Here is a 13,050-nt window from a genome sequence, read left to right on the forward strand (position 1 = left end):
TCATCGCCCCGCGCCGCGGGTTCTCCGTGCTTCACACTCACTTTTCGCGCCGGCCGGGGAGGTGGGTCCCAGCCATGGCTGCTGCGAACCCTTGGGATCCCGCGTCCGCGCCGAGTGCCGCCGGGCTGCTGCTGGACCATTTTGTAGCTTCGGGGATGGTCACTCAGGTGCGTGGGCGGCGATGGCGTCATTAAGGGGGTGCCGGCGGTGGCGACAGAAGATGGCTGTGAGGTGGTGGTGCTGGGTGGGGGCTGTGCCGGAGTGGAGGCAGGTGGAGGCCCTTGCAGGCAGCAGTAGCGACGGTTCTGCAGTGGTTGTGCCAAAGCGGGGCTCCGAGCAGACGAGTTTCAGGTGTCTGCGGGCGAGTTATCCTGGGTCAGTTCGTGAGAGACAATAAAGATCAGTCTTCCCCCGCTTTTTTCTCACCCAGTGATACCGCCTGTATATTGTAATGCGTGCGGGGTTGGGAAATACGGGTAAGTGTTAAAACACAAACGTTGCCAAACAACGCTTGTTTGTGTGAGGTATTGAAGCGTGTTTGGGGCGGGAGACGCTGGGTACAGGAGAGCGTCAGGGGAAGCATGCAACTTTAAAGGCAGAAAATAAAGAAATTTTTAAAAATGTTGAGAAAGACCCGAAAGACCTTGGAACGTGAATGCAGGAGGGGAGTAATTATCAGAGAAGAGGCAGATTAGTCCCAGCGGTTGTAGTTTTAGGAGAAATTAAAGATATGAGAGAATAATGGAATCCAAGTGACAAGGGAATGGGGAAAGTGAGATGGAGGGAAAGAAATTTTGAGATAACGAGCAAGTTGAGGATTTTCTCTAAAAAGGAAACGGAGAAGTAGAAAGGTAAAATCATACGGAGAGATTAGCTGTATGAACATGATGGAAGACTTATGGAAAATACATAACTTTGTATACTTAGAAGAGTCATTAGAGAATTGTACCTTACACTTTTTTTTTTTTACAGATTTATTTATTTATAAAAGAGAAAGAGGGTGGGGAGGGGCAGAGGGAAAGAATCTCAAGCAGACTCCTTGCTCAGCTGAGCAGGGGGTGGGGCTCCATACCAGGACCTTGAGATAAGGACCTGAGCCGAAATCAAGAGTGGGAGGCGTAACCCAGGGAGCCACCCAGGAGCTCCTACTGTACACTATGTTTTTTTTTAAAGATTTTATTTATTTGACAGAGAGAGACACAGCGAGAGAGGGAACACAAGCAGGGGGAGTGGGAGAGGGAGAAGCAGGCTCCCCGCAGAGCAGGGAGCCCGATGTGGGACTCGATCCCAGGACCCTGGGACCATGACCCGAGCCGAAGGCAGACGCCCAACAACTGAGCCACCCAGGCACCCCTACTGTACACTATTTTTAAGATGAAGAAAGTAAAGGGGCGCCTGGGTGGCTCCGTTGATTAAGCCTCCGACTCTTGACTCTTGATTTTGGCCCAGGGCCCTGGCATGGAGCCCCACCTGGGGTTCCGCGCTTAGCAGGGAGTCTACCATTCTCCTTTCCCTCTCTGCCCCTCCTGCTCACTTGCGCGCGCGCGCTCTCTCTCTCTCAAATAAATAAATAATTTTTTTTTTTAATGGAACTAAGGCGTAAGGAGACCAAGAAATTTTTTTTTTTTTTTTGAGAGTGAGAGAAAGAAAGAGATCACGAGTGGGGAGAAGGGGCAGAGACAGAGGGAGAAGCAGGCTTCCCGCCGATCAGGGAGCCTGATGTGGGGCTTGATCCCAGGACCCCGGGATCATGACTTGAGCTGAAGGCAGACTCTTAAGAGACTGAGCCACCCAGGCGCCCCGAGATCAAGAAATTTACCCAAGGTCACTCAACCAGTGAAATAGATCACAGAGCTCCCTTTTCTGACACATTGTATCATCTCTAAGATGAACTGTGGTAGATGATACTATGACACTATCTTGAGAGTTTAAACTTCTGATGAAGAATTCTTGTAGATTAGTCGAGGTTCCAGTAACCAGAATTTAAGGATTTTGGGGGAGGGGTACAGATGAATGCATTGGAAAATAGGCAAAACATAACTACAGCACTCCCTCAGTTCTCACCTTCTCTTATGTGTTTTCTTCCTACCAAATCACCTGGTAGTCTCACTGCATTGTTTAGTTCTGTAACAAAGTAATTTGGTAAACTCATACTGTAAGACATTTGGGACTTATCCCTCTAGAGTGTATTGGTTTGAGAAATAAACACCTAAGAGAATTTTGACATTGATAAGTCAGCTGTTTGTTGGGGTAGAAGTTGTTTTGAAGAGGCTCTTCCTAGTGTCCCAACTGGCATTCATTAGACAGTTACCTGTTTTGCCTCAGGTAAAATCTGCCAATCCATAGCTCTTTAAGACCATCTTACAATCTTACTACACAACTAGTCCCAATGAGGAAACTTCACAGATTTGTAGTATGATTTTACTTTAAGCAAACTTTACATATGAAAATCTATTCTTATTAGAAGGATTTAGCATTGGTTCTTTCAAAATAATGTTATATGATCTCTTTAGTCCATCCCTTAAGTGCACATCATCCCATTTGCATTAAAAAATCAAGTGATGCTTAAAATTGTGATATGATGCAACTCTTCCAGAAAATATAGCTTGTTTGAGTTTTATTTTGTTTTGATCTATATCCATTAAGGAATGATTTAGTGAAAGAAAGTTATAGGTAACTCTCTGTAGGATAAATGGGGTATTTGTTTTTGTTTATGCCGTAGGATTGCTTTTTTTTTTTTAAAGATTTTGTTTATTTGACAGAGAGAGAGAAAGAGAGAACACAAGCAGGGGGAGTGGGAGAGGGAGAAGCAGGCTTCCTGCGGAGCAGGGAGCCCCATGCGGGGCTCCATCCCAGGACTCTGGGATCATGACCTGAGCTGAAGGCAGACGCTTAACGACTGAGCCACCCAGGTGCCCTTGATTGCCCTAGGACTGCTTTATTGGCCTTACATCCTAGCTATTTTTCTGACAAGCTTTAGTGAGTCATGATAGCTCAATCAAATACATACATACATACACTATATAGAGATATATATAGACATATATATAGTTTACATATTTATATGTATGTTTATACATCTATATATATAAATCTTATTTTCTCAGTGTGTCCTGCCCACCTCTATATCCCCTCCCCCATTTTAAAGCCTCTGCTTTTAATTTCTCTGCTATACGTCTCCCTTTTAATGTCCCTCAGCTAGAATTCAGTATGAAGTAGAAAGGACAAAAAAGAAGAAAGGATGCCCAAAGACACAAGTTTATACATATATATTTTTTGTACACAGTGTTATCAGGATTTTTATATTATACATAAAAGTCTTGGATTTTAGCTTCTTGTGCCTAGCAACAGAATGAACAGAAATACCTTAAACAGACTCCCTTTTCAGGATCCTTTCATTTTCAGTGTCCCTTTACCCTACTGGCATGTAAAGTATATAATATATAATAGCAGTAGTCAACAGTAAAAACTTTTCTATATTCCCCAATCCTTGCTTTTTTTTTTTTTAAGATATAAGGCTAAGTCACAATCCTCAAGTAGTTAGAATTTCTATTTATTAGAGAAATTTGGCTACTCTTTCTTTCCTCTCTCCTTTTGGCTCTCCCTTGAACATTATTTTCCATTGGTTTCTCTTACATGTTCTTGGCTAAGCTCCATTACCCTGCTGTTGAACCCAACAGTTTACTAGTTTCCATGTGTGTAGTTAAGATTAGCGTATACACAGGAGGGATGAAGAGATACCAGAGAATGAGTAAGTTACAGTGAGAAATGGGAGATGTTTTACTTTTTATTTACCTTCTACCTAAGAGCAGAAAAGAAGAGTGAAAGAGTTATGCTGATATGATGGAAATTCAGTAGATTAGATTCATCCTCATTTCAGCCATGATATATATTTATAGAATGAAATTAAACTAATACTTTTCTCCCCCAGACCTCAATTTTGCCATCAGTAAAGTATCTTGTGTTATCTTCCTCAATGCGTGGCGTATCTTTCTGTCCAGTCACTAGCGATCCTCAGAGTCAATATTTTTTTTTTTAAGATTTTATTTATTTGATATATTGAGAGCACAAGCAGGGGGAGTGGCAGACAGAGGGAGAAGCAGGCTCCCCGCTGAGCAAGGAGCCCGATGGCGGGACTGGATCCCAGGACCCTGGGATCATGACCTGAGCCGAAGGCAGACACTTAACCAACTGAGTCACCCAGGCGTCCCCTCAGAGTCAATATTGACTTGACTTTATCCCTAGTACCCCATATCAACCAGGATTTATCCGTTTCATCTCTCCAGGGATTCACATCTCTGCCTTCCTTTTCCTTTTTTAACTGCTACTGACCTAGTCCACATTCTCATCTTCTCACCTGGAATGCTGTAGTAGCCACTTGTCTAAATATTCAACCTCCAGTCCTATCTCTCACCTAGTATTTTTGTTTGTTTGTTTTATGTTGTTGGCTAGTTACCAGAGTGATGGGTTTTTTTGTTTGTTTTTTTTTTAATAGATTTTATTTGAGAGAGAGAGAGCATGAGCAGAGTAAGGGGCAGAGGGAGAAGCAGACTCCCTGTTGAGCAGGGAGCCCGATGGGAGGCTTGATCCGATGTGGGGCTCGATCCCAGGACTCCAGGATCATGACCTGAGCCGAAGGCAGATGCTTAATGACTGAGCCACCCAGGCACCCCAGTGGCGAGTTTTTTTGGTGGTAAAATGCTCATAAAATTTACCATTTTAACCATCTTAAATTTAGTGTACAATTCAGTGGCATGAAGTACAGTCACAATGTTGTGAAACTACTTTCAAAACTTTATCCCCAGGGAAAACCCCATACTCATTAAGTAGTCACTCCCTATTCCTTACTGTCCCCCCCAGCCTCATTAGTGTTATTTTCCATACTATCCCCATTTACATTTCTAAAATATGTACTATATATGATCATGTTACTTCTTCACCAGGAAACCTTGAATTACTCTCATTTCCTGCATTATAATTGCTTGTCACAGCTATCAAGATCTTCCACAATTATGTAGGAAACTATGTTTTCAGATTCATCTTCCCCTCCTTTTCACATATATGTTAGTACTAGAATACCTTTTCCTTCCCATCCATTCTTCAATCTTCGAGTGTCTTACTCAGTAAACGCTTATAAAATTGGTTATCTTTGGTCAGCAAATTTTTGCTATTAAGGACCAGAGGGTGAGTATCTGAGGCTTTTAGGTCAATATGGTTTCATCTAGTCTATTGTAGTATGAAAGAAGCCAGAGATAATAAGTAAATGAATGGGAGCAGTTGAGTTTATTCTGGATCCTGAAATTTGAATTTCATGTTGTTTTCATATGTCATAAAACACTGTTTTTCTTTTTTACCCAGCATTAAAAAATATAAAAACCATTCTTAGCTTATGGGCTGTACAGAAACAGGCAGTGGGCTGCATTTAGTTCATGGACTATCATTTCCCAACCCTTTGCCTATAAGATCTCTAAAGATCTCTAAATGTGCTAATATTCTTGAAAAAAAGAAGAGGATACAGAAAATTATGGATCAAGCCAGGGGATGAACAATATTCTTATTCTGAAGTAACCTGCAATTTAAGGAGGCAATATTTGCAAGCAATATTTTGCATGGAATTAAAGGATAAAAAGGAGCGGGTAAGCTTTTTAGAAGAATAATTCCACCTGGACAAAACATTCTTTTAAGAGAGTGAGTATGTGAAAAGAGACAGTATGAATGAGTTATAGCCAATAGAGGTCATTTAATGAATCAGATAAATGATTCCATGGTGGGAAAGTATTTGATTTTAGCCCCAGGAAGGTCAGAAACCAGGTTTTGTTGATTTGTGTAGAGGTAATTCTCCAACAACTTCAAGCTTATCCTTCTTAACCTTAGCCTTCTCTGATAGCTGTCACTAATTCAGATGTATTGTGCATAGTACTTTAGGAAATAGGCAAAGTGATTAAGTCTTGTTTTTCTAATTTTTAAATATTTGGCCAAAGGATTTGTGATAGTGAATATTTAGTGCCTTTTTTTTTTTAAGAACATAATTCTTTTTTTTTTTTTTTTAAGATTTATTTAGGGGCGCCTGGATGGCTCAGTCAGTTAACTGTCTGCTTTCAGCTGGGGTCATGATCCTAGTGTCCTGGGATCGAGCCCCCTATTGGGCTCCCTGCACTCTGTCTCTCTCTCTTGAATAAATAAATAAAATCTTAAAAAAAAAAAAAAGATTATTTATTTTAAAATGAGAGAGCATGTGCAGGCTGAGGGGCAGAGGGGGAGGGAGAGGAAGAGGGAAAGAATCCCAGGCAGACTCCACGATGAGCACAGAGGATAATGCCAGGCTCAATCTCAGGACCCCAAGATCACTACCTGAGGCAAAACCAAGAGTCCGACGCTTAACCCACTGAGCTACTCAGGTACCCAGACAGTGAATATTTTAAAAACAGGAAATATGGGGCGCCTGGGTGGCTCAGTCGTTAGGTGTCTGCCTTCGGCTCAGGTCATGGTCTCAGGGTCCTGGGATCGAGCCCCGCGTTGGGCTCCCCACTTGGTGGGAGGCCTGCTTCTCCCTCTCCCACTCCCCCTGCTTGTGTTCCCTCTCTCACTGTGTCTCTCTCTGTCAAATAAATAAATAAAATCTTTAAAAAAAAAACCCAAAACATAAAAACAAATATACATTGCTACTGTTAAACTCTGTACATCATTTTTTAAGGGCAGTGTTGGACATAATAAATCCTCATGTTTTAAGCCCATGGGTATGCTATTCCAATGCACACAGAAACTTTTTGTGACACACTGCTGCTTTCTCTGTTCATTTACCAATAGGAGATGTTAAATATATCCAAGAAATCAGCTTCTTACTTTGCGAACTTCTCTAGACTACAGCAGATCACAGATATTCAAGCTGAAATCTACCAGGTAAATTATGTTGGACTTTTTACTTTCTATTTCTAGTACACGAAAAAAAATTGATTCCAGCAGCAGTTCTCTTGCACTTAGAACATTGTCTAGCACATAGCTGGATAAGTTTTTACTTATTTGTAGTAATAGTCATAGTAGTAGTTAGTAGAGTAGCAGTAGCAGCAATAGGGCTTGAACACCAAAATGAAAATCTTCAATAAATCCCCTGGGCTCTCATAACGAATCCTCCTCTCTCCCCGCCTCAATATTCATGGGTTAAAGACTATGCCTTTTTTACTAAAGTTTAAGCCTTCGGGCAGCATTCTACGTGAGCTGAGTGTTATTTTTCTTCTTAATGTAGAAAAACCTGGAAATTGAACTTTTAAGACTAGAAAAAGATACAGCCGATGTTGTTCATCCTTCCTTTTTGGGTAAGTAATTGGATGAAATGGGTAATCATTGAAATTTCAACTTTTTCTTGGATTACCTTAATCATACATTATGATATACCATAATTTTTTCAGGTATTGCCCCAAAGCTAATAAAGTGTTCTATTCTGTGCTCAAATAGAAGTCCTGTTGGTTTGACTAGTGCAAATAGCATGAAAAGTGACCCAGGTAGGAGCTCCTCCAATTCAGGAAAGCTTGAAGACAAAAGCTGAGGAACTTTCCAGATTAAAGGAGACTAGAGGGACTCAACAGCCAAAGCACAATGTGGTCATGGATTGAATACTTGATTACAGATTTATTTTACTATAAGGGATGTTATTGAGTTACTTGGTCGTATGTCAATATGGACTGTATTAAATACTGGTAGTATTGTACCATTGTTAAATTTTCTGAATTTGATACTTACAGTTACATAAGAGAATTTTCCTATGTGGGGAAATACATGCTGAAGTTTTAGGGGTAGAAGTTCATGGTATCTACAACTTACTCTCAAATGGGTCAGCAAAAATACATGTATTCAGTATGTGGGGAAAAAAAATGTAGCTAAATGTTAACAGTTGGTGAGTCTAGGTGAAATGTATGTGGGAGTTCAATGAAACTTTTCTGTAAGTTTGAAATTTTTCAAAATAAAAATTTAAAAGAAGAGTCAGTTGGCAGCCATTAACTGAATTCTAGGCAAAATATTGAAATAATCAGAAATAGCTTGTAAGACATGTTTATTTTTTAATTTCATGTAGAATGTTAGAGGCAGAGATGAGAAAAGAGATTTTATGTGACGAATACGGCTATGGCGATAAAAACTGGATTAGGGGGCACCTGGGTGGCTCAGTCGTTAAGCGTCTACCTTTGGCTCAGGTCATGACCCAGGGTCCTAGGATCGGGCCCTGAATTGGGCTCCCTGCTCAGCGAGAAGCCTGCTTCTCCCCCCACTTGTGTTCCCTCTCTCGCTTGTCTCTCTCTGTCAAATAAATAAATAAAATCTTTTAAAAAATAAAAAGTGAACTAGGAGTAGAGTTGAATAATGTAGACAAAGAATTTAGCACTGGATTTGGTGTCAGCAAGCAAAGTAAGAGAAAAATCATTGAAAGCAAAGTGGTTTTGATATTAAAGATAGCAAAGGAGATATTTAGGAGGGAAATGGATTAATTTTTGACACTGATAGTGTCATACCCAAGCAAAAAATAATTAGTGATTTTGAAACTTGTCATATTGCTAACTATGATTACTGTTTTTGGTTTGTATAGCTCAGAAGTGTCATACTCTGCAAAGCATGAATAATCATTTGGAAGCAGTGCTAAAAGAGAAGAGGTCCCTCAGGCAAAGACTGTTGAAACCCATGTGCCAGGAAAACTTGCCTGTTGAAGCTGTTTATCACAGGTTAAACTAAACAGTAGAAACTAATGGTTACACATATTTCCTGAGGGTATTTTTTGTTTAGACTAGTAGTTATTTCATAGTGTAATTCATTAAACAATATATTAGTGACTGTATCTGTTAACATTTTTATTGCTGATACATACAACCAGAAAGAAAATCTTTTGCATTTAAAGAGTTAAGCTGTGGTGAAGAAAAAGACATGCCTTTTGCCCAGTGTGTTTTGGGAATGATATAATGGCTTCAATGAAAGAAATTAGATCAATAACATATAGTAAGATGGGTAAAAATTATTTTTATTATGTATAGACCATTTTCTATGAAGTAAACTTGTTGTGTTAATGTTGCCTATATGTAAAAATTCTCTTAGGGAGTGTAAGCAGGGAGAGATGAAAACCATGTCAGCTAAAGGAAAAAAAACCGAGTTGTACTCTCATTTCTGCTGTTTGTATGCCTCAAAACCTTGGGCAAATGATTGGTTTTAACCTCAGCCCCCCAATCCATAGAATGGGCATGCTTTCTGTTGCTCTTTTCCCCATACAATATTGCAAGTATAATAATAAACAATAGTAAAGAATCAAACATCTGGGGATCTGATTGCTAACTTTTTCCACCAGTGCCTCACTCGCTGACCCTTAGCAAATCAGTACCTCTCTTAAGTGTCAGATTTGTTATCTTGTAGTAAAAGAATAAATGTAAAAATCCCATTCTTGTGGATATATTCAGTTATCTATTCAGTATAGTAAAATACCATTAATGTATATGTTATAACATTATATATATCAGAAGAACTGAGTAATGATTTTAAAGCATTTTGCAAATGCGAAGATTCAAAGTGGTTTTAGGTGTAGGCAGTTTCAGTCAAGTACATTATCCTTATTATATTCACCTTTCATGGAGAATGAATAGATGGAATGAGATTTAATCTAGGGAAATTACTTGTATGAGAAAATGATTAACATTAAGTTTTGTCTAATATTAGGTTGGATACCAGATATGATTAGTGTTGTCTCTCTTTTTCTGTTTGGATGATGAATTAGTTTCTGCTTAAAGTGAAAGAAAATGACATTTTTATCACTGGTATTTCCATAAATGCAGAAAGGTTATTATTGGCTCCCTGGGTTGATTGTAATTCTCTTATCTTGTATTAAAAATCCTAATTGAAAAGAAAAAAGAGAACACAAAGTAACTAAAAAAAATAGTTGACTTTTTTCTCCCTCTTTTAGCGACATGGTACATTTGCTGGAATTGGCAGTAACTTTCATTGAAAGATTAGAAAACCATCTTGAAACAATTAAAACTATCCCACATTTAGATGAAAATCTAAAGAAAATGGTGAGTATTAACAGTAGCATTTAAGTGTCTCAACTACTTCACATTACATTTGGCTGTCTTTAGTTCTTTTATACTAGAATCTCAAATGTGTGATCTCTTTGTTTAATTTTTTTTTTTTTTAAGAGAGGGAGAAGGCGGGAGGGGCAGAGAGAGAGAGAGAGAGAGAATCTTAAGCAGGCTCCACACCCAGTGCAGAGCATGATGGCAGGGTTTGATCTTACAACCCTGAGATTATGACCTGAGCCAAAATCAAGAGTTGGACGCTTAACCGAGCCGCCCAGGTGCCCCTTTGTTTAATTTTTTGATGGTAAATATTCTAAATGAAGTATTTTTTAAAATTAAGATGGCTTTTTTATAGCTTTTCTAGAAGTCATTTTATATTGTTTTATTCTAATATTTAATAAATATGTGTTCTCTTTATTGTTCAAGGGGTTATGCTATAGGTATCAGGAGAGATAAACAGATACGACTACTCCCTGCCCTCAAATTCTCAAGGTTTAGTGAGCTCTGAGATACTCTCTATTTTATAATATTTTTGTGCAGTGGATATAGCAGAGAATTATAAAGAAGATGCTGTCTGTTAAGCAAAGAAAAGGGAGGGATTGCTTCTACTTTAGGGAAATTGGGAGTAGAATGGAGGTAAGAATACTTCAGTAAAGTTTTACGTAGAGGTTAGTAGTGAGCTGAATCTTGAAAAATCAGTGAAATTTGCATCAGAAAGAATAGTTTGGCCCAAAGCAGCAATGTGAGGAAAGACATGAAAATTAGCATTGGCCGTTTTGGGGAAGAGTGGTACTCCACTTTGGCCTCAGGTGATTCCTACACCCATTAAAGTTTGATAAACTGTAGGTTAGAGGACTAGGCAAATGAACCAAAGGCAGAGAAACTTGGAGAATAAATACAGGCATTCAGATAAAAGATTTAAAGCATAGGAAAACAAAAGATTATGTAAACTTTGAGATTTGGGATGTCAAATTTCTAGAATGTGTCTACTCTTTGGACAAGGGACACATCCAAAGTAATGAAGTAGCTAGCCTTGGTGACCTGAGGGTGAGTAGGATCAAGAAATCAAAAAGCTGATGACTGTTTTCTGACATGCCTTCCACAGAGAGTAAATCTTCAGTCATTGCTGAATTGCAATTAAATCATAAATAAAATAAAAAAAATAAAGTTTGAGATACTGAATGTACATTCAGGTGGAGATATTCATTAGACAAATATGGGACTGAATTTTAGGAAGCAGGTAGGTTTTACAATATAGATTATGGGTCATCATCTTTGAGATGATAATTGAAGACAAAGGAGAGGTAAACTCATAAATAAAAAGCATGTTCTGTAATAAGTGGGGAGAACACAATTTTAAGAAGCCTTTGTATTAAGGGGCTAGAAAAGGTCAGGTGTGAACTTTTGGTATCATAACCATTTTGCTATCATAACCATTTATGATATAATAATGATGTATTAATGACAGATGTAATTTCTCCTATTTTCCCCTTCTTTCAAACACTACAGAGCATGGCATTAGCAAAAATGGATATGTTGGTGACTGAAACAGAAGAACTGGCAGAGAATATACTCAAGTGGCGAGAACAACAAAAGGAAGTTTCTTCTTGTATCCCCAAAATACTAGCAGAAGAAAATTATCTTCATAAACATGATGTTATAATGCCTTCTTTACCTTTTGCTTCTGAAGTTCATGTCCAAACTGTTAATGCCAAGTGATTGTCAACTGTTAGTTTTTGCCTAATTATATGTAGTCATGTGAAGTCTATTTCTAGCCAGTTGTAATACGGGCATTTAGAGGCTCTGCTGCTATTGAAGTACTAAGATTTCAAGTTCACTGAGACCAAATTGAGTTTTCCTTTGTTTTTCATATATTTTCATTCTTTTCAGTAAAACTCTTGAAAATCAAATACAGCTATGACAGTTTATTAACATGAATGCATTAGCCATATCTCAGACAGCAGACATAATAGTCTTTTTAAATGCGTGTTTCTGAATTAGAAGAGTCTTCTTGCAAGTGAAAGTATGTTGATTTTTCCTGTGGGATAGTTACTAAGTGTATAGAAAAGAGCAAACATAACAGGCCTGACTGCTATCCTTTGAAAGGCTTGCTTACAAAGTTGGTCCTTGCCTGGCTTCTAGGAATTTAGATTTCAACAGGGTTCCTTCTGCTATTACTGATGAATTGCTCACTATGCCTGAAGTGTTTGTATAATTTGGTTTGTGCTGAACACCTTTCCTTCTGGGAGTCTAGAATTTTGGTACATGTTAAACAGAAGATACCTGTGTGGCTAGCCCATGATAATAACCCTAGGCACTGCATTTCTAATGAGCTTTCATGAAAGACATTTCACACATGTTACACCTTAGTTGCTGTGAGAATTAAGCATATCCTGTGTGACTTCACTAGCAGAGGACTCTGGAAGCTTGTGCTTGGATTCCCCTGGACTTTGTCCCTTGCACCTTTTCCTTTGCTGTTACTCTGTATGCTTTTGTTGTAATAAATCATAGTCATGGATACAGTGATATACTGAATCCTGTGAATCCTCAAAACATCAAACCTCAGGGTGGGGGTGGGGTGGTCTTCAAAACCCTGAGACATGAAGAAATTCCTGAGGGTGTTCACTGGCAGCCTTAAGGATAGGCAAAGAAGAAAGGTAGAACCAAGAACAGAAAAAGGCACGTTATAGTAAAACTTTTAGACATTTACCTTACAAAATGCTCAGATATTTTACCCGAGATTATTGTATATATAAAAGAGCAGTACATTGGGGCACCTGGGAGGGTCAGTCGTTTAAGCTTATCAGGGTCCTGGATTAAGCCCTGCAACAGGCTCCGTGCTCCCTCTCCTTCTGCCCCTCCCCTCTGTGCTCTCTCGCACTCCCTCTCTCAAATAAATCTTTTTTTTTTTTAAGATTTTGTATTTATTTATTTGACAGAGAGGGACACAACGAGAGAGGGAACACAAGCAGGGGGGAGTGGGAGAGGGAGAAGCAGGTTGCCTGCA

At 39.0% G+C, this 13,050-nt stretch overlaps 1 protein-coding gene across 2 annotated transcripts; it reads left to right on the top strand.

The window, feature by feature from the left end:
• The first annotated feature begins 5 nt into the window (after positions 1-5).
• Positions 6-12,706, top strand: HAUS2 (HAUS augmin like complex subunit 2). Of its 2 annotated transcripts, XM_034993532.1 has the most exons (6): positions 6-167; positions 6,808-6,900; positions 7,244-7,313; positions 8,576-8,708; positions 9,932-10,040; positions 11,553-12,706. In XM_034993532.1, exons 1-6 carry the CDS (start codon positions 75-77, stop codon positions 11,760-11,762), a joined length of 708 nt encoding a protein of 235 aa, XP_034849423.1. In that variant the 5' UTR covers positions 6-74; the 3' UTR covers positions 11,763-12,706. The 2 variants fall into 2 exon arrangements, with proteins under 2 accessions (XP_034849423.1, XP_034849424.1); XM_034993533.1 differs by lacking the exons at positions 6,808-6,900; positions 7,244-7,313 and having other exon boundaries at positions 76-167.
• Positions 12,707-13,050: the final 344 nt, after the last annotated feature.

The sequence above is a fragment of the Mirounga leonina genome, unplaced genomic scaffold (assembly GCF_011800145.1).
Source record: "Mirounga leonina isolate KUSES-001 unplaced genomic scaffold, KU_Mleo_1.0 Mir_91, whole genome shotgun sequence".
Taxonomy (NCBI): Eukaryota; Metazoa; Chordata; class Mammalia; order Carnivora; family Phocidae; genus Mirounga; species Mirounga leonina.

What these genes read in the sequence shown, in the direction of transcription:
- HAUS2 (XM_034993532.1), top strand. Translation starts at nt 75, where the DNA reads ATGGCTGCTGCGAACCCTTGGGATCCCGCGTCCGCGCCGAGTGCCGCC. An exon ending in TGTTCATCCTTCCTTTTTGG is followed by an intron (nt 7,314 to 8,575) that starts GTAAGTAATTGG and finishes TGGTTTGTATAG; the next exon opens with CTCAGAAGTGTCATACTCTG. An exon ending in GTTGAAGCTGTTTATCACAG is followed by an intron (nt 8,709 to 9,931) that starts GTTAAACTAAAC and finishes TCCCTCTTTTAG; the next exon opens with CGACATGGTACATTTGCTGG.